At 42.7% G+C, this 21,834-nt stretch overlaps 1 protein-coding gene across 3 annotated transcripts; it reads right to left on the bottom strand.

Moving 5' to 3' along the window:
- Positions 1-4,388: 4,388 nt before the first annotated feature.
- vrk1 (VRK serine/threonine kinase 1) lies at positions 4,389-19,607 on the bottom strand. Of its 3 annotated transcripts, none has more exons than XM_030392248.1 (13): positions 19,478-19,607; positions 18,978-19,137; positions 18,722-18,777; positions 15,849-15,918; positions 15,148-15,235; positions 14,658-14,766; positions 12,167-12,259; positions 10,333-10,465; positions 9,673-9,793; positions 9,448-9,506; positions 7,053-7,222; positions 5,846-5,936; positions 4,389-4,730 (listed from the first exon to the last, which is right to left on the bottom strand). In XM_030392248.1, the coding sequence occupies exons 2-13, from the start codon at positions 19,135-19,137 to the stop codon at positions 4,564-4,566; spliced, it is 1,317 nt and encodes a 438-aa protein (XP_030248108.1). In that variant the 5' UTR covers positions 19,478-19,607; the 3' UTR covers positions 4,389-4,563. The 3 variants fall into 3 exon arrangements, with proteins under 3 accessions (XP_030248108.1, XP_030248110.1, XP_030248109.1); XM_030392250.1 differs by having other exon boundaries at positions 4,389-4,727; XM_030392249.1 differs by lacking the exon at positions 19,478-19,607 and adding an exon at positions 19,253-19,273.
- Between the last annotated feature and the right edge of the window lie 2,227 nt (positions 19,608-21,834).

The raw sequence follows: 21,834 nt of genomic DNA, 5'->3' as shown, positions 1-21,834 counted from the left end.
ACGATGTCATGGGAACAGATCTTTGTAAAGATGTGTGCACAGCAGTCTCTGATTCAGGCCTGAGTCTAACATCATCCGTTTCACCTCCCTGTGAACAGACGTTGGCCAGCAGCAGGCTGGATCAGCATGGTTCTTATCCCGAGTGACATCTCCTCTCCCTCACTTGGTGTTGGAACGTGAAAAGATTCCGTACTTAATCCAAAACCTGCGCGTTCTTGTACAGTGCTGATGAATATATTTCTGTCCGAGGCAATAAAATGAACAGCTAAAAAACAAAAACTCAACGAAATTTTGCTGTCAGCACCAGCAGGGCTGTGAGGATCTGCGTAACAGTCTTTTCTCGAACCCAATGGGTCACACTTCAGGGGGAACGAGGGTTGAAATAGATTAAATAGTTGCAAAATTATGATTTATGAAGGAAAAATAAACACGATTTTGGTAAGTTTTCAAAAATATTGTTGTAAAGTTTCTGTTTTCAATGCAGGTTTAGATTCAAGATTAACACATCACATCTGAATGCGACCGGATTAGCTCGAGGTGGTTTCGGCCTGCATTGTGATTGGACTACTGTGTGTGTGTTCAGAGATCTCCTGATCTCCAGCTGCTCCGGAGCATCCCGACTATCCCCTTGTGATCCGGATCTCTCAGGTCACTTCGGATTTTTTTTTTTTCTCACACACACACACACACACACACACACACACACACACACACACACGTCTGCACTTGGTTACTAGTGTTTCACGAACACACTGTGCGTACCACACGTATGCCCTGAAGTTATTGTATGTTACTCCACTGCGGTTAAATGAGGTTTGCATGTTCCAAACATACAAGACAATGTTCAGACTATATAACTGCACTGATAACAGAAAAGGAGCAAGTCTTCCCCGGATGCACTCAAACCTCGTCAACACCGGCGCCGGGAGTAAATCTAATTAAAGCTCTCAGCCGGCCTCCTCCATCCTGTCCTGTAGTCCTGAATACTTGTTGTGGCTCGTCCTTGTTCCTCCTCGGTGAACACACACCTCTGACAGACACACACGTATTCACAACAACAACAACATCTCTCTAAAAAAAAAAAAAAAGCAAAATGAAATTAAATGTGTGTGTACATTTTATCATGCCCGCTATCGCCTTTTGAAAATTGCAGGTAGCGGAGTGTTTAACATTCTCTTGTCAAGCATTCTCCTGCTGGGACAATAAATGCCTGTCCAGTTTTGCTCACAGCGGCGGCTGCAGATTACAAACAGCAGGAGCACGCTGGAGTCTGAACACAATACCGATAAGGACGCCTGTCTTAGTAGCGCCGCTTTGGCTGGCTTCTCTTCACGCCAGGAACCTGCTGCTTTCTAATATTTACACACAACTAGAACGGCAAATGTACCATAACTTCAGCGACGCACTCCCCCTGCACCTGGAATCACTGTGCATATTTGTGTGTGTTTTTTTGGGTGTTTTAGGGGAGGGGGTCTGTTTTTTGACAAAAAAAAAAAAGGGGGGGGGGGTGGGGAGGCTAAATTATAGCGGAGTGAAATTTTCATTGCATCTGTTTTATCCAGGAGTTTCGGGAGGAGGTTGGTGTGGATGATTGCAACCGTTGGAGAGTTTGCATCGGAGTTTCTTGGATGGGAGGCAGGTGAACGCCGCAGAGTTTCTCTTTCACTTTTTTACGCGAGGGTGAAATGCAGATTTACCGTCTGAGCTGTGACAATCGAAGAGCCGGGGAGTGCGGAGGGGAGACACGGGAGGCCGCTGACGGCATGTAATTCATAACCGCCAGACAAAGAGGTCCATGTGATTTAGATTAAAACACGACGAGAAGAAAAACGACTTCTTTTAACCTTTTTATGACTAATTCTTTGTCATAGCAGGCACTAAAAAAAAACAGTTTCAACACTTTAACATCTCAGGAAATTCCATAACTCAGTGAAAAGGTTCATCACATCACTGTTGTTTTTATGACTCCCTTCAACTGACGTCAGAACCCTTAAAGCTGCATTAGCTGTTTCATTGCTAATGTGTTAGCAAAGAGTTGTGTATTTCGACATCCTGCGCACACGGAGCAGTGTCATCAATCATTCAGAGTCCCGCTCGTGTCCACTTGATGAATCGAGGTCGAATAATCTCTCCTGCCTCCGTTTAGAGCTCCGGCAGCTCCTCTGGCTGTTCAGCTGCCAAACGCTCTCACGCAAGAGCGTCAATCCGCCGGGAAGTCCTGCCTCCACCCCCGTCATGTGTGTTGTCTCAGGTTAAAGGGACAATATTGGAGAATTTGGGTTTGAAACATTCAAGACAAAAACCTTCACCAGAACGTGGAGGAGTAACATAATAACATAACGATATGACGCCTGTGTTGCAGTGTTTAGCATGCTATCCAGCTAGCCCCGGCTCGCCCGTCTTCAAATCTCCTGTGCAATGGTGAAAACACCAACACACACACACACACACACACACACACACACACACACTACCAGAGGTGGAAGACAATGAGTAGGACAAGTCTCAAGGCTTTTTTTGACTATGAAGTAATGAGGCATTCTGAGTTCTTTCAGGCCTAAGCAAGCACTAAACAAACACTTCCTGACATCTCCATCTCAGAAATAGAGAGTTAATTTTCACTGCAAACTTTCTTAAAACATACACTGTTCTATTTAGGCTCAGGGGGGGAAATATCTCATGATCACCTTTGTTGTTGGAGATCTTAAAAAGGTTGAGGAAGACATTTTCTAAATAAAGACAGATCAGACACCTCACAACCTTCCACTTTGTTATATATCTGATTAGATGCATCAGGGGCATGTAGACACACGTCTGACCGGATCGGTTATTTATCGTCCACGTTAACAGTTTAGTTGGAATCTCTAATGATTCCGGTTGGACGGAAGGAACGTCGCCCAGGTAACCACAGCTGCTGAAAGACATGTTCTCTAATACACTCCACGCATTGTGATGTACAGTCATCATACAAGTGCCGGCCTGATGACATCATAAAGATCCGCTCCAGCGTGGCTTCTCATTCACCTCCATGACTTAAATACATTCCCAAATCTACTTTTCTCTGTCCGAACTTGTGGACGCTGAAACCTGCCTTAGCTTTACCTTACGTGAGTTGCAACGATTTGGATCCCCCCCCCCCCGGCCTGCCCCACCAAAATACTGACAATTGTCACAAACATAGGAAACCCACTGGCCAGGGTAACTGTTATCGAGTTATGGGTGTGTGTGGGCCCGGGGAGGGCTGTCATCCATATCGTGAAAGTGGTGGTTAGGCAACTGCTGCGAGGCTTTCACGCTCCGCCGGCTCGCCGATTGGAGGCCGACCACAGCAAACACAGGGCAACAACTGCCTGCCAGGCCGGCCAGTGGATAACACATCCACGCTAAATGAAAAAAAGGCTGGCCAGGGTGAAATTGTGCACCTTTCCTTGCAAACAGAAAGGATGGTGGTGTTGTGTTTAAGTGCTGTCCCTTTTCACCCTCCAGCTCTCCAAGCCCCCCACCCCCACATCCATTTGCTATCATTATGGACCACTGCCCCCTATTGCGGGACCGTGGCTGCGGCGCCCCCGAGGTCAGTTGGGCATGGGCAGCTTTGAGGGGAAAGCCAAGCAGGAGGGCTCTTAACTCCTAAAGAAGCTGGAACAATCAATGGCAAGCCACCAGCCGCCACAGGGGCCCCCGGGGGCCTCACAACACTGATAATAGTGGCGATGTCTTCTTCCATGGGGAGGGAGGGGAGCGGAGCCTGTTGGGAGTTAATAAGGAAGGTGGGGGGTCCCATCACAGCTGGTCCAGAAGGTTGAGGACAGGAGTGGATGAGGAGAAATGGACGGCTTTTCAGCAGTTTCTAATGTGAACCATGTTCTCCCGTCCACTCTCCGGGATCAACATGTAACTCTGCTGATCTGACACGATGAGTTTCACAGCTCCAAAAAATGTGACATTTTAGCAGCAGAGGGACGAGGGGGACAAAGAGCTGCACTTATTTGCAAATGGAGGCCACTGATTCAGATTTGAACAGGTCAATACAGAGAACATGATTATTATCTGCCCGCTCTGAAGCACATGCATTACCCCCACTGATGCATCTACTCCCTCAAAAGGTTTGAGAAGATGTGACATTCACATTTATAATGCTGAGCGGTAAAAGCTGCCGCATCTTCAAAAATCCATAGTTTACCACATACCATCCACTAAGATCAATGAATCGCACCAGGCCTGCTTCCTGATGAGCTTTCATTCATCCGGTCATCCATTCATATCTGGTTTATTCTGCTCATCTCAGTGTACGATTTCAAAAACAACAATACATAAACACACTTCGACAATCAGTGATTACATGGCAGCACACACACACACACACACACAAACACACAGAGTCACAATCCATTTCACAATTTAACTTCTTTATTACAACACCTTCAGAAATACAATCAAACATAAACTTATTTCCCTGTATAACAGATAGAAAATCTACCTATAAAACCTTAAAAAGTATATTTTTCGGAAACACAGTGCAGACAAGAGGATGGAGGCAGGAGTTTAGATCCAGGTGGATCCTTAGGAGGGTGTCTTCTTGGGTCTGCCTCTGGGTTTCTTGGCAGGTACAGGTGACGTCTGGGTGCCCATGTCCACCAATCTGGATTTGGGGTCACCCTGGTTTCCAGTGCTGGCTGCCTTCCTTGGTCTAGAAGCCTTTTTGGGACTTTTCCGTACTCCATTCGCTGCTGCCAAGGAGAATTGTCCATATTTAAGGAGGGTGATCACTTCTTTCTCTCTTTAAACACACAACTTCTCAACATACAATTATTCCTGTCTTTGACTTCTGTCAGTCAGAACGTACTTATACATAAAGGCATCAATGCAGAACAACAGACAGTCATGCACTCCTGTTCTCCAGCTTACTTGCAGAGAGCTGCCACAGTCGCTCTGTGAAAAGTACTACTTGTGTTCTGGGCATTTGTTTTTGTACTTTTCTTTGCACCTTGTGGTTCGTTCATGCACTGACGCTCGGACAGAAGAATGCCCTGTAGTATACGTTAAGCAAAGAGGCTTTTTCAGAATCAAATCATAGCTAGACTCGTTGCTAGACTTGTTCGCTCATCATCTCAGCTAGCTAGTTAAACAATAAGTAAAACACAGCTAATTCATTTGTGACATCGAGGGATCATTTTAAACGAGGAATGGTAAAAGCCAAAAAGAGTGAATTCACAGTGTCCACAGCGCGTAATCCTCCGTGTCAGTGCTGGTTTAATCAGGTTACTTGTATAAAAAAAAATAAATAAATAAATAAAAAAAATAAAGGCATTTTAACTGCTCATTGTCAAAGTTGAACATCTGAACATTTCCCAACACTTCCACACTGCGGTCTGAAAAGCTGCAGCTGTCTGTCTACAGTGGCTGGTGGGATGTTTGTGCACTGAGTTATAGCTTCTTGTAAAGTTGATGTTCGTCAGTGTTGCTTTTTATGAAGCCACCGCTCACAGCCTGGATGAGGTAAAACTTCAACTTTAAAAAAAAGTTGAAGTTGCGGGCTCACAACTTTTCTGGGTAACATGCTGCAGGTGAGAGGAGTGAAATGTGGGGAGAGGGAGAAGGAACAGTGGTTTCTGAGCCAGTGACACAGCTCGGTGATGTAGAAGTAAATGGTAAACAGACTCTAACTGCACCGCTGGAGACCCCTGAAAGTACCTCCAACTTAGAATGATTTTCACTAACTCAGCAAACAACAATGGAACAATGGAAATAAACAATCTCCAACAACTGCTTTGAATCTTCAAAGCAGCTCGTCCAGTGGAACAGAGCTGTAAATAAATTATGATCAAAGGCCAAAAATACCAACCTTTCTTCTTTGTGACTCTTTTTTTCTTGATGGGACTTCCATCAGTCTCACTCTCCTCTGCCTCAACTGCTGCCTTCTTTCTCTTGATGGCCTGATGAAAGAGAACAGGAAGAGAACAGACATCAGCGTGTTGATGTAAAGCAGTCAGTGGGTGTTGCTGCACCGATTGTTCACAATACACAGAAGCCTTTTCTTTAACACAACGACCTGCCAGTTTGTTTTCAGTTTGCTGAGCAGGAAATGTCCTTATGGACACTAAACACTCTGCAAGATAACCATCACAACATATTTTTGTTTTTCACTCAAATAAAGAAGCAGAGAGTTTGTCGAGGCTCTCCAGGCCTGCGGCGTCTTCTGATGGTGACTTTCGATGAAGACACGAGGCCTTGACTTGGTGATGAGATGACCCGACATTTGGAGCCTCCAGCCTTTGGTGTGCCGAGTTTGAGCAAATGCAATTATTGCACTACCGTCTCATCAGCTGCCTCCACTCACAGACATTAATCCATTAAAACGTCCAATTATGAGCGCTGCTGTTCAGACCACAGAAACATCCTGGCTTTCCTTTCCACTGTTCGTAAAACTCACTTGAACAGCGAGGTCCACAGCGAGGTTCTCACTGCTGCCGCGAACACAGCAAATACTTCCATAAAGCATGACTTCATAATAAAACGTTACAAATGACATCGCGACAGGGGGCTTTTATTGTGAAGGAGTTGAAGGAAATTAAATGTTTTTGTAGCCCGATTAGCGCAGCCACTGTTTTAGCTGTGATTCTTCTTCCATAGTTATTCAATAGTTGGCATGTTGACGAGACCAAAATAAATGCACCAGCACAACTACTGCACCTGTAGTCTGACAGGTCAGAGGCTCTACTCCTCTACAGCCACTGCTTTGACTGTTTCTCAAGACAAGCAAATCTGCAGTTAAAGACACACCTTCAAGTACGAAGCCCTGCTGTGATGGAAATGAAACCACTGCCTGAGTAAAACACTGCAGCCAGGCCGGCAGTCGTATACAGAAAAACACCGTATGTCTATCAGCTGTTTGCTGCTAGAGCTGCAGACTCACTGAAAACTCTGTGTAGGTTCACCACGCTGATTATAGCTGCTGATAGACTGATGTGGTGCTGCTCCTTTTAAAAAATATGTGTGTGTGTGTGTATATGTGTGTGTGTGTGTGTGTGTGTGTGTGTGTGTGTGTTGACCTTGGCAGGAGGTGGTACGGCTCCATTGACAGGAGTGAACTCCAGCTTGCCGTCATCTTTAGCCTGGACAGCCTTCAGTCCCGCCTTCAGGATGGAGCGCAGCTTCTCGTACGGCGGTTTGTCTTCGTAGCTCAGAGATTTCACCTCTTCCATGAACTTCTGGATCTCATCTGCAACACAACACGTGACACTGTGACGCAGCACAAACATACATTTAGTAGAAATATATCAGTGTATGTACTTTTCCCTTGCCTTTAATGTGTCTGTATCCTCATCATCATTTTGTAATATGTATGTGTTAGCTCTAGGAAGGCTGCTCCTAACATGCCTTGATCCATGCTTTGTGATGGGGACTATATAAATAACCCTTACTGGACGATAACATCTCTCCTCTCGTGCTACGCACCATCTTTGTTCCAACACACTGTCACCATAATGTTCTCCTGTGCTCGCAGAGCTTCCTGCCTAATTCCTTATTTTTTGGTGTGACTTTCCTCAGACTTGACAAACAGCCACAGACACGCACATAGACGGAGATGTAAACAACAGTGTGGTTGTGCTCAGCGGAGCAGAAGGAAGGCGGGTTGATGCTTCGTGTTGATGCTCCGTGTTGGTCTCTTCTGCTTGACGGCATACACTGCCTGTAGGTCAAGGTGCCGACATTAAAATGGCAATTCTATTCCACAGCGTGACAACGAAACGCGAAAGACAGCATTTACAGTCTGCACTGAAAGTGTTAGCTGCAGAGAGTGGTACCCGGTTTAAAGGATTATAGTGCATATAAATGCAATAATATTTATGGCGATGAATGAACAATATGATTAAAGTCCTTTACCACAATGGAACAAACATCTGACGGCAACATATTCTGTGATCAGGTGCAGGATGATACAAGATTTTATCATGAAAATAAGAAGTTTACTCATTGTGAACTGTGATAATCGTGAATATGCTCCCATGAATGACTTGGAAAATCCTTCTCGCTTACTGACGTACAGTCCTGTATTACTGGTTTATTTTGAGTTGCCTGAGCCCGTCAACATGGCTGGAGACACGGTTGGCACCAAAGTACACATGTTCAGACGTGTGTGAATACTACAACTTCCAAACTAAAGAGCAACAGGCAGATGAGTTTACCACCATTTATTAATCCTTTGGTTGTGCAGGTCGACCTTATGATTTAAGATTGCTTGTTTAAGATCCTTCGATTTTTTCGTTTTTCTTTGATTTATGTGTGTCCTCAACAAAACGTCAGGTTCACATGGTTCCATTATGTTTTGTGCAATTTTAGCTTTTATTTCAAAGGGTTTAGAACATTTTGAGGATTTCTGGGACAATATTGCACAAATGTTGTACAGGATAATTGGGACGTGGAGTTGTCATATCGACCCCACGTATAATTGTGATACACAGAAACTTCAGTAATTCAGGAGATAAAAATGAATAGATCAAATAGGTGGATCGATCGTGTGTCAAAAGCAGCAGAAAGCATTCTGCTCATTGATTTGCAACATTGGTAACAACCAGAGATCATATCACATCATATTATCCCTCACCATTAGAAGCTAATTATCAAACTGATACTGTTCACTCCAGACAGAGACTTGGCTCTCTGTGGGTGCTCGGGGGACTCTTTAATTCTCCCTACACACTTTCAAACAGCCCTACTGATGATCATGGTTCTAGAAATAAACGTATTCTCAAAGACTGGAAAACACTGAATCCACCACGCTTTACAAAATGAACTTATTTCAGTAATGCACTATAAGATGGCGTCCCGACCCGGACTGTTGCCCGCCAGCTTATTAATGACCTCTGCTTCAGTGTGTGATGCAGTTATTTCCAAGTCTTGTAGTGTGTGCAGGTTTGAGATGACAGAGAAGAGTGCAAGTGGATTTCACAGTTATTTAGGATTTTAAACTCCTGTGGTGTACGGTACAATTCCCAAACCACAGCATACTTTAAATAAGGTACCTGACACAGCTGAATAGCCAACTAGCCAAACATAAACCTAACTTATTTTATCCTGTCTCTCGTCTTAACGCTTCAGCGGCAAAACCTCGACAGTTGAACTGGTGTGACTGGACTCAAAGAGCTGCTCTCTCCTCTCTGCTGCCGCTGCCTTCAGGCTCGCTCGGCTCAAACGATTGCCTGGTAATGCAGTAAATGAATAATTTGTTATTTCAAAACATTTGGCTGCATCAGCCTCGAGGGATGTTTAGCATCACCTTTACTCTGGAATGTGACGGTGAGCTTTAATCCCTTTGTACCACTTTTCAATTAAAGCTCACGCTGCTGAAGGACTGCTTTTACCTTGTCTCTGTGTGTGTGTGTGTGTGTGTGTGTGTGTGTGTGTGTGTGTGTGTGTGTGTGTGTGTGTGTGTGTGTGTCTTACCTGGCTTGTCTTGAGGGGAGAAACACTTGGTCAGAAAATCAGAGATGTTTTCTTGACTCCTGAAGAACCAAATAGCAGGATTTTCCCCAGTTAATATTTTCCATGTACTACTTTCACCTCACACTCATTTTTTGTTGCCTGCATGCAGCAGAAACACTCGTGCATTCACTGCGTGAACTCCATCAGACTGGATGTGCGCAGTGGATGCAGGTGTGCTGCTCCTACCTGATTTTAGAATCTCTGACATAGCTGGAGTCCTGCAGCTTGTCCTCCCAGGGCAGACGTCCACACAGCCACTGGACCATGCAGTAGCTCAGGATCTCGAGGTCGCTCCGTCTGCTGGCAGCTGGAGCAAAACAACCACATGAGCAGCAGAAAACACTGTCAGCAGATTCTCTGAGGTACGAGCATTTATAGACATAACAATTTAAAGATGAAACGTACTGTAACTGTGTTCTAGCTTCTGACAAACGCATTAAAGGACTAGATCCATATTTTGTAAAGTTGACCTTTTTGTTTTCTTTCCAAGAGTGAGAATCAGACTCACTGTTGTGTTATGTATGCAGCTGGGATCAGGACATTGTTAGCCTAGCTTAGCATAAAGACAGCTAGTGGCAGTTTAAAATTATACCGTCCAACATGATGCACCTTGTGAGGTTGATCCAATCACACGACCTCTTATCCTGACACAGACGTGTGCTACAACAATCAGTATCTATGTAGCAGCCAATACTGTTAGCCTGATGTCCGCTTATCTTATTTGTGTTGCACTGTGTGATCATAGTGACCATAAGGCAAAACAATGAAAAAAGAATAATAATCTAAACTAATGTTTTGACCACATCACAGGATGGAAACCTGGCAGCTGGTTTTAAGAGTACCTACATGCTCCTTTGTGGGCGTCGATGCTCGTGAACTCTATGGTGCCGTCATGACATCTCTTCGGGTCTTCCTTGTACTCTTTCAGGACATTTTCAGGTGCGTACCTATACGCCAGCCCATAATCTACCAAGTAAACCTACAACACGTCCATTGAGACATTCACACAGACATGAACAAGGTCACATTATAACACTTTATAGATGTAAGCAAACACACGTTGAAATGTTGACCCACAGACAGAGAAATGTGGGAGACATGTTTAGCCTAGCTTAGCACAAAGACTGAAGCATGTGGAGCAGATGACTCCACAAACACATTATCAACATTCAGTCTGAATCGTGCTTAGACATGGTTGAAATTAATGACTCAGTGCATTAATTAGTATGCCATTAATGCCAAAAATAATATCAAAGTAAATGTAGGCCTTAAATATTTCATAAAATGTAACATGCATTGATATTTCTGTTAAAAATGCTTCTGTGTTTATTTATCTTTATTTATTGATTTTCACCATTTAGTTTAATTAACTATTCATTTATTTACATATTAATTTCTGTATTCTGAGTTTACAGTTTATCAGACAGAATCATGTTTGAGTGTTTCTGGAGGCAGGGCCCCGCTGCTTACTAAATACAACTTTATCATTTGTACTGAATCCAGGGTTCGTACACTTTTTTCAAGGTCAAATTCAAGCACTTTTCAAGCACTTTTAAGGGTCATTTTTAAGATTTTCCAGCACCTTATTGCTGGGGTGAAATACGTATCTAAGGGAATATATATACTTGTGATTTTTTTTTCTTCACTTTTTATCACAGTTATGTACATTGTATCATGCTGTAAACATCTAAACTTATATTTTATAATAGCAAAAACTTCAGAAATTAATTATCCAGTCTGATCCCAATTTTGTGAAAGACACAGAGTTATAATGTCAAGCACTTTCAAGCACTTAAGCTAAAATCCAAGCACTTTTCAGACCTTGAAAACACAACATTGAAATTCAAGCACTTTCAAGGATTTCAAGCACCCGAACGAACCCTGTGAATCTTATAGATAACATTTTAAAAATAAACTGTCTGTAGATTTAGCAATAATATTGTTATCTTTTATTATTTTGGCACATAAATCATCCGGTGAAAATCTGATATTATAATGGCCTCATGATGAATGTCAGCTTCCTCATTTGAATTAAAAACCACAAATTGATAAAGAAACATAAAAATAAATTACTCATTGTCCTTTCTGTCTTTCTTTCTTTCTTTTTACATTTATGGCATGTAAATCTAATCATTGAGCCATTTCTTTATTTCATTTTGGTTTTGGCAGTGTCGGTCCTCCATAGTATTCTTCAGCTGGTAATTAGTTACAATAACGAAACATACAAAAATAAAACCAAACCTACGTCCCAGTAACTGCAGGGGAAACATCCGAACAACATAGCTACAAAAAACCCTTAACCAATGTCTAAATCCCGAGGGGCTGATTTTGTCATTCATAAATAGCTATTTAATAACACCACCAATGATACATTATTAATTTTCAAATTTAATATTTGCCCCTGTCTTGTTTGCTAGAAAAAAAGCTCTTAGCTGCTCCCATCTAATCTCTCCCTGTTTGAAACACACACACACACACACACACACACACACACACACACACACACACACTTAATTGAATCTAATGAAGCAGCACAAGTGTGTTATGATCAAACAATACAATCATCCGCCTGCTCTCCAGGAGCAGATCTGGGGTCAGACGGCCACCTTTGTTTTCCAACGTGAACAAATGCAGTGCTTAAAAACAGAACGTGATGTCACGATGTGAAGCTTCTACTGACCTGGTTGGGATCGCTGTGGCTGAGCATGAGGTTGGAGGCCTTAATGTCAGCATGCACATACTCATGATCATGGATGTACTCCAGAGTATCGAGCTAAACGAGGAAAAGACAGTGGTATCAGCTGTTAGTGACACAGAGTGAATACAAAACGCAGCCAACCATCTGAGCCAGGTGTGAATGAGGTCTGTACAGTTTAGAAACATTCTCATGAAACAATCACCCAGCATGCTGCTCCTCGTCATGTTTTACACTAAAAGCCTTGTTAAGAAATTATACAGCAACTTTCAGGGCAAACAAAACGGAGCAGCAGATCGAAATGAGGCTTCATACTGCGGGCGACAATACAGAGTGTAAATCCAATGAGCAGCAGCATCAGCTGATGACAGATCTCTACAGCTGCACCTAACAATTAGATTTTTATTGATTCATCTATTAATTATTTATTTGATGAATCTAACATTTCTTTTCATAACTCAATTAATATAACAACGAATTTACCCAAAATAAAATTTTAAAACTTGTCATTTACATAGCAATATTTCATAAAATAATTTTGTCACAAACACATGTGACAAAGTGCACTGCAGGGTTTTACTCCCCAACAACACATAGCCCAGTCTTCACTAATCTCTGCAATCCTTATATACAGTATATCACGTATGGATGGGGACAAAAGTAAACAGGACTTAATTTTGGAGAAACACACAACATAAGCTGGCGATTAGCAGGAATTGTTATTTAGCAAGGTTTCCTCTACATGTAATTGATTGTGGCGCACCGCCACGGCAAAATAAAAGCCGCCACACCTTCAGAATAATGTTTCTTTTTTTTAAACCTTGTTTTTATGTTGTTTTATGTTTATAATAATGTAAATTAATGTATGAAATGTGATTTTGGCACAAAACATGGTGTTTTTCATGAAATGTGACACTACGCTGCAAATAGCCTACCTTTATTTTGAAAAACCAACACCGGAGTCACCACCTGCCTGTCTAGCTGCGGCGCGCGAAAGACGAAGCGAGTAGAGACAACAGTCCGACATGGAGGGAGAGAGAAGGGTGAAAGAAAGGTACCTAAGCTAGGTTATATATTTTTATAGGCCTATATATACAGTTTTGTTCAAACCAGTGAAAACGACCCTAATGTAAAGATGGATTAGGCTACAGAAAAAATCCTGATAAATGTGTTACTGAGTGGTTAATACAGGATACGCATTATTTCTATCATTATTTCAGAGAGATTCTTTTTTTTTTTTTTTTGTACCATTGACACTTGTTAAAGAGAGATTACTTTAGGCCTAATAAAGCATGTCGAGTCTTTGGTTATACAGTAGAGAGAGATATTATTTTGTCGTAGATTAATTTTTAACTGTAAAAACTTACAGTGATACTGCAAGATCCTATTTGCAATTATTATTTTCAAGCCATGTACCGGAAACCCTATAGTAAATAATGTATTTAGAAAAACATTCAGTTTGAAATAGTCATAATTTCACATTTCAAAATTCATGTTGCCGTCATGTCGTCACCACCCCTCTTCCACTCGGGCAGACCTCCCCCACGGTTTAAAAAAATCCTGGAGGAAACCCTGTTTAGCATTAATAAATACTACAGAGGGAGCACAACACACATTTCTCTGTGTAAAGTTTCACTTTCGCTTTGGTTTGGTGTCGTCCAGTTTAAAACACAGTAATGATCTGCTCATCGTCATCATCCTGGTTATTTGCTGTTATTTTTAATCCCTCGATGAGGACAATCAGTCACTAGCAGCACCAGCATGATAGTAGCATAACGAGATAGCAGCCTTGTCTTCGGCAAACTGATCAGCTGGGGTTCCCAACGCATCACACGCATGGACCACGGAGCGACTCCTACACCGCTGCACCAACCTACGGCATTATCGCCACGCCACCGAATCCATGAAACCATCTGAACAGGATGCTTCTGCTTTAAGTGCTTGAGCATGGCAGTTGTACTGCTTACATCGTCCACGTTGATACACATTAACTTTAATCGACGTATTTACGTAATCGATTATGGCGATGCATCACACCAGCCCTACAGTTCTTTGTGGATGTCAATCTGAGTAGCACAGTGTCACTATACCTGGACATAAGCATTGCACCACCTATGGAACTAAGCAGATCAACTGTCCCAGGGCTCCTGCTTACAAGCCACATGCTTCCAGTTCTCTCCACTAAACCCTTCACCTGACAAATACCGGTTCAGTTGGCTGGCACAAAATCAAAGTGGTTGAAGCTCACACACAGGAATGGAAACAATGGGAACCTAGCCAACTGTAGGAAAGACTACAGCGACAACATGAGACTCTAACAGAGCATTACTTCAAAACACTGTGGACACTGTAATGACAAATTGTAGCAACACAACCCACTTTTAGTGTTTCTATGTAAGGGACAACATTTAGAGCTAGAACAAAAGACACACAACATGCAAGTGAAATGAAACTACGTGATCATGAAACAACCAACCAGTCGAAGGCCGAGCTGCAGGACCAGTTTTCTGGGGAACCTCCTTCCACATTCTTCAAACTTCTTCTGCAGGTCTGTGCCAAGCCTGTCAATTACCATGAACCTGTACCTGGACAGAAACAGAAAACATATTCAACATGAATGAAGTGTCTGAACTGTTAGTAAAGTGTTCTGTAACAGTGTTACAGTGTGCTGTGTAAGTAACAGACATACAGCGTTAAAGAAAAACACAACTCTCCGAAGCATTGATCTTATTCACATATTAGACATTGGTAACAACAACAGCCAGAATAAAATAGAGAGAAATAGAGAAAAAAACATTTGTCATTTGGCGATTTAAACCTTTTAAATGGTAATTCAGGATTTTCTCATTTTGGCATTTTCACGGTAAAAATAGAACCTGTGCAGTGTGGTAAGAGTGCACTGTAGTTGGCGATTGATTGCCAGAATAATCAGTGAGTGCGGCCCCTGTGAGTGGCTCCGGTCTTACCTCTTCCCTCCTCGGTCATGCTGGCCCGAGCCCCAGTACCTGGGAACTCCCAAATTTCCCAACTTGTGAGACTTGATCCAGCTCTGAACTACAGGACAGAAGGAACTTCATCAGAAATGTTCAAAGTACTTTTTTTCTACCCTATATTACCTGAAACTGTAGAAATGTATGAAATGCATATCAAGTAATTCAAACAGAGTTGGATTAACACAACGCTCTGCTAACTGGTGTAAATATAAGTGTGTGATGGCCGTGATGCTCAAAGTAATAACAGTATTATTCCATGGAGGGAAGCTGGGCAGTGCAGCTGCAAGCTAATCTGCTGCTGGGACAAAAATTTACCAACAAGGTGAGATTCCAGCATGAATAAAATATGAGCCATTGGTTCCTTAGTAATATAACAGTTAATTGTCAGGGGAGATTGACATTTGGATTGTTATTATATAAAATGCAAAGCTGTGGCCTGGGGGCCAATGGCGCTGCCACCAAAAGCTTCCTTCCTCTGCAGGGCCCCTCTGTGCCTCCGCTACACGATTGTCTTTTTTAATTAACAAAGTTGGCTTTCTTTTATTTGTTTGTCCTGGTGGTGAGAGACTATATTGTGTTATGATCACAACGCTCACTTTGGCTTAGTGACATACTTCTACGAGTGTGTGTGTGTGTGTGTGTGAGTGTTTATAAGGAATGATAAGTTGGCTCACTCAGATCAGGCTTAGCAGCTCTCATGTAAAACTTGAGCTCAGAGAACAGCGGTCCACTGTCACTGGGCTCCTGTGAACAAAACACATGGATCAACACATTTAACCAATGAATTATCAATAACTGTTCTATAATATTCCACCCCATTTCCATGAGCTGATTTCAAGTGGAAACAGGTAACTTCTGCCCCACTGGTGACAAAACCTGAGTTTATTCATTCGCGTAGACTGTAACCGAGCATGTGTTTCAGATTTAAAGGGATATGCCGGTGTAAGTTTAATCCATGGTCTAAATCACCATGAAACTGTGTTAGACTCCCTCTTGAGAGATCAAGTTAGCAGACCGCTAATTTACCGAGTTTTATCAACCTCAGAAATGACTGCACGACAACAATACACTGCAGTAAATGGATCCAAATATAAACCGCCACCAAAAAGCCACAAATAATGCTCAGAACAGCACCAAACTTCAGCAACAGTACAAATAGGGTCTCAGCACATAGTCCGGGGCATTAAAACTTCGCTAGCTTAGCTGGATTTCTACTGAAAAGCTGAAAAAATGTACCACTGTTCTGCAGCAGCTTCCTGTTAACAGGAAGTCCCGACAAGTCGATCACCGAGTGCAGTAGAGTTCCGCGGCTCATGGATGAAAATGTATGATTATGACTCCATGAAAAAGCAATCAAAGTTCATATGTGTCTTACTTGCCAGTTTATAACAGTTATTATCGAGAGCGGACAGGGAAAAGAACAGAATTGAGCATTTCTAACCGCACTCGGTAATCGTCGCGTTGGGACTTCCCCGTAGCTGATGGAGGAGAGTTGAAATCTGTTTTTAGCTTCCCAATACAAATCCAGCTAAGCTAGTGGAGTTTTAATGCCCCGGACTATGTGCTGAGACCCCATTTGTACTGTTGCTGAAGTTTGGTGCTGTTCTGAGCATTATTTGTGGCTTTTTGGTGGCGGTTTATATTTGGATCCATTTACTGCAGTGTATTGTTGTCGTGCAATCATTTCTGAGGTTGATAAAACTCCGTAAATTAGCGGTCTGCTAACTTGATCTCTCGAGGGGGAGTCCAACACAGTTTCACTGTGATTTAGACCATGGATTAAACTTACACAGGAATATCCCTTTTAGCATTAAACATCAAATCAATAAAACAAAAATGTTTCTTCCTGGGAAAGTAATAAAAACAACTCATTTCTAAGTTATGTCATGCTGACTGTTTTTTTTGCACATGAACATTTCATATCCAGGATTTCAAACTAAACTGTACCACTGACTCCTCTAGTAACCACCTGGCCACATGTCTGCACTTTGACCAGAAACAGTAGGTTCTGACACAGTCTTGGTTACGGAGTCTGACCCTCATGACCTTTAAAATGTGTCTGCACAGGAGAAGCTCAAATTGTTGGCTAATATGGCTCATTAATAAACAGATAAAAAAAACCTTATCACCCTACAACTACATTATAGTGTGTTATTATTACTTTATTAAAAGTCTGTATATCGGCAAGGTATCTGCAGGTATCTCACCTGATAGAGAGGACCAGCTTTTTACTTACCAAAGATTTACTGCACATTGGTCTAATTGGTGATAGTAGGAGGCCTGAGACATCAGGGGAGTCTGTGTCATAAATAACTGGCCACAAAACTCTAGAAATGTCCAATACATCAGGCGCTAACGTCGGAGCTAACAGAGCTAACACTAACATTACAGTCTTATTTAATAATAATAATCTAATCAGGCCCGTTTAATATCATGGTTTGGTACCCAAAGTCCATGTAATGAACTTTCCACACATCTAGTCCGTTCAGTCATTCAAATAACAGCCTTCACCTGCATTAAGAAAAAAAGTACCTGCTCCTTAATATATTTTTATTTTTATCTTGTTGAAACAAAGTATATACTTTGTTTTTGGTTATCGTGAGCGAATAATTTAATTACCTTCTCTGTAATATTTATCGTATCAAATGAGTAGTATTAAATGCAGCTCTTTTGTTACCCCCTCACAACATGGTCGCATTGCAATACAGATGTTATATGTTGCTGCTGGACTGCTCTCACTTTCTAATTTAAGTTATTTCCACACTGCAGACATTTCATCCACAGGTTTGCCGGAGTAACGTGATGTGCGCGTCTTAGTTCTGCCACAAATGGTGCTCCGACACAGCACTCTGGCTATAGAAATAATGTGAGTCCATCGTGTTCAGTGCCGACATCAGTTCAGCAAATAGAAGATCGCCGGATGCTGCAGCGACCGTGTTGAGCGCAGCTTGAAACCGTCTCACAGTTACATCGATGCTGCGCAGCTACGATACGTGCAGACACTGGCAGACTGTTGAGCCACCTGTTGATTGTTCTGATGTTTTTTTTTTCCCTTTTCCAGCCAATCATAATCAAGGATCATAAACAAGGATCAGAACAATCTGCTTAATAATGTGATTTCTGTCCCTGTTCGACTGGGCTGTGTGCTGGATTCACGGTCAGATGTCAGAGTGTTGATATCTACAGTCAGTGATTCAGCCAGACTGAGTCAAACTAATGTCAGGGTCTGAGTGGACTTAACTCACTCCAGTCTAAGTATGCACTTGATCTTCAAAAAGTGCAATCTTTGCAGTACTCTTTTTGTCCGTGTGCTAACTCACTGTAATTGTACATTTATGCCAACTGGCTAATTTTACTGATCCAGCAACTTCTTACAAGCAAAATACAAACGGCTGTAAACAACATGACACTGAAGCTGACGGGAGCTGGCTGTGCTTGCATCAGGAAGTGATATGTTGGGGTTTTTTTAGGGCGGTGCACCTGTGATGTGTCTAAAAACAAACAGCATGTGAACTAGATCATCGCAGCTCAGGTGGGTCAGTCTTACCACTTTGATGACGTAGCGAGCTCCTGCACCCACAGGTCCTGCAGAGTTCTCATCAGCTGAAACAGGAAGGAGAATCCTTGTATTAATATTATTATTTCATGTCATGGCTGGCAGAGTACACAGATGCATATAAACACGGACGCAGCTGATCATTACGAGTGCTGCTGTCCTGAGCATGAGTCAAGGCTCTGTGGACTGTCAGGATGATCCAAACGACAGGCTCACATCCCTCCTTCAGCCCTCCATCTCTTCTTACCCAGATATATGAGACCAAAGCCTCCCTGGCCGATCGGAGCCCCCAGCTTCCAGGACTTCTTCGCAGTGTCTGTCAGGACTTCTCCGGGGGGGAACTCCTCCGCCAGCTTCCTCTTAGCCGGAGCTCTGCCTCTGCCGGCCGCCTTTCCTTTAGGAGGCATCTGAAAGCACAGTCATGTGTGAGTCTGCTGCTGCTGCCCGGCTGGGGGACGTAAAGTTAGCTAAACACCAGTGTGTGTGTGTGGCGGTGTGTGTGACAAGACAAAAGGCGCGTACAGAGAGCTGAGCCTCCCGTTTTTGAGGAGGGAAACAGTCATGTCGACTAACGCTAGCTCTGATGCTACCCGCGCTGTCATGTTAGCATCGAAGTCTCTCCTCCGCTGCCGCCAACACCAGAACCAGGACCAGGACCAGAACCAGAGAGGGAGGCAGCGGAGGGTCTGCGGCCGACACACGGACACACACGGACACGGCTCATCCGGTTAGAAGACCAATACACACCTGAAGTTTGTAGTTTGTCGTTGGCTGTGTGTTAAGCTGCGTGAGACCAAACTTCCCGCATAACTACCGGTCAGGAAGTGACGTCGCCGCACTCTGCCACTCTACTGGCCGCTTACGATGCGTAAACTACGACAGAGACTCTGCGTAAGCGTAAGTGCTGCGGAAACCCCCCTGGAGGGGGTCTGTGGAGCCCTGATGGAGAGGGGAGAGAGAAGAGTGTGTGTGTGTGTGTGTGTGTGTGTGTGTGTGTCTTCATCCTTTAAAGCTGTTTGATGTAATCTCAGATTTCTGCCATTGATTCTGAGAACTGGATCAGTTAGTCACCGAACAGTCCGGCCCGCTCCAGTGGAGGAAATATTGATTAAAGATTTGAGTTGGCTGATATTTTTACAGCTGAAAGGTGTTCATGGAGTTATTATTACACTTCACTACAAGTGCAAGGATTGAAGTGGAAGTGGGCGAGTGACAGTGACAGTGTCAGTGGTGGTTTGGCTGTGAGATTCATCGGTAAGTGTAAAATGATGCGTCTCATGTTTCATTTCTACAATCAGGCTTTAATTCAACACCTCGACAGTTTCCTCAGTCGCCACACTGTTCAAACACATTGGCCCAAACTTTCCATGGATTCACTCATTTCCACGTCACGTTTTTTTTTTTTTTTTAAACATCCAGTTCATGCTCAGAAAGTGTCGAGGTCTATGAGCGAGGCCCCTGAGGCTTCAGAAGTGATCCACGTCCTCGCTCAACTTTTGGCACTTGACTGGTTTTACTGATGTGCACATGAATACAGACTGTGAGTGTTTTTTATTATCAAATTAAAAAAAGATGTTTCATAAATTTGAATGTTTTTTTTCAGCTATATATTTGTCAGATTATTTGCTGTGGAAGCCTCGTGCCTCATTAATAGTTCAGTCTGACCAGCAGCCTCCTGCCTCTCCGCCCATTCACAGCTGCTCTCCCACAAAATAGTACCAACGTCCCCGATGGAACTAATTCCCATTAACACACTCCGAAGGAACAGCGATGTCTTTGAAAGTAAGCAAACGATAGTCTGCCAAAGACATCTGTGTCACTCTACCATTGTTCTTTTTGCCCAACAATGAAGTAATGCGTCTTTTTGTGCAAACACTGTGAGGTGAGTGACATCGAGCTGCCTGACATTCTGCCTGATGTGATGTTATTAACATCACATCAGGCAGAATGTGATGTTATTAACATCACATCAGGCAGAATGTGATGTTATTAACATCACATCAGGCAGAATGTGATGTTATTAACATCACATCAGGCAGAATGTGATGTTATTAACATCACATCAGGGCCGCTCACTACATTAACACACATGGAGGGCACAAATTAACCGTGGGCCCCCATTTTCCCACCAGGCTCTCATTGTGTATGCAATAGGTAGTTATTACACATTAGTTTGTTGTAACTTGATTAAAAGAGGTTTTATATTATGAAATAATAGGTGGAAGATGATGCTCATGTATTATTATTAAACCTTAATGTAGAGACTATGACAAGGACTATGCATGATTTGTCAGACTGTAATATATTACTACAGTTTGTCATGTTCCTGCACATGTTACAATCCGAGTAACCGAACACAGTGAGGCGTTTACCGTTGTTTCTTTCAGAGCCCATCACACCAACATGACCATATTAATCCAGGCTCTGTGTGTTTAATGTATCCGAGCCTAGAAGTTCTGTGTTCAGTCTGTGTGACTGAAATGAGCCTGATGGTGAAGCCTGATCCTCTGAGCACACTTTAACTTACAGTCTTCAGTCACAGATGTCCGTGCAGTCCTTGTTCTGTGGACTCAAATAAAAAGAAGAAATGTTTGTCTTGTCATGTCATTATAGACTACATTATAGAAGCTATAGGTCTGTTGTGTTTCATATGACTGAGTGTACAATTGCACATATTTATTCATATCTCATAATATATCAGACTGTATCAGCATGCTCATCACTGTGTCCAAGGACATTCCTTAATTTAAGAAGATATCAGCTGTTTAAATGTTCCATAGAGGTTATCTGGACATTTTGTTGAAAGAAACTAAAAAGCAGTGTCATGAAAAGACGGCTTCACTGAACACGCTCATGTTCTATGTGAACAATTAACTGAAATGAACCGTTTGCAACTAATGAACGTGAGCATCATGGACTCCCGCGAGGGTTCGTTACTTATTAAAAATCTAGTGGTGGGAAATGTTGGATAGCCTAAAGACAGTTTTCAGTCAGAAGTGACAGACTCAACCCGAGGCATCATGGGATTGCAAGTGGACGGCTAATAATCATGCTTCCAGCAACAATAACTGTTTTCAATACAGAAAATGGATAAATAATCACAG

Source organism: Sparus aurata, chromosome 16, assembly GCF_900880675.1.
Source record: "Sparus aurata chromosome 16, fSpaAur1.1, whole genome shotgun sequence".
Taxonomy (NCBI): Eukaryota; Metazoa; Chordata; class Actinopteri; order Spariformes; family Sparidae; genus Sparus; species Sparus aurata.
The sequence above is the reverse complement of the archived record's forward strand: the minus strand, read 5'-3'. Positions and strand labels throughout refer to the sequence as shown.

Bases quoted from the DNA above. Each gene is read 5' to 3' on its own strand.
- vrk1 (XM_030392248.1), bottom strand. From the start codon at position 19,137: ATGCCTCCTAAAGGAAAGGCGGCCGGCAGAGGCAGAGCTCCGGCTAAG. The intron at 18,778-18,977 runs GTAAGAAGAGAT...TTCCTGTTTCAG, and splicing joins CTTTGGTCTCATATATCTGG to CTGATGAGAACTCTGCAGGA. The intron at 15,919-18,721 runs GTAAGACTGACC...TTTTGTTCACAG, and splicing joins CTCGCTACGTCATCAAAGTG to GAGCCCAGTGACAGTGGACC.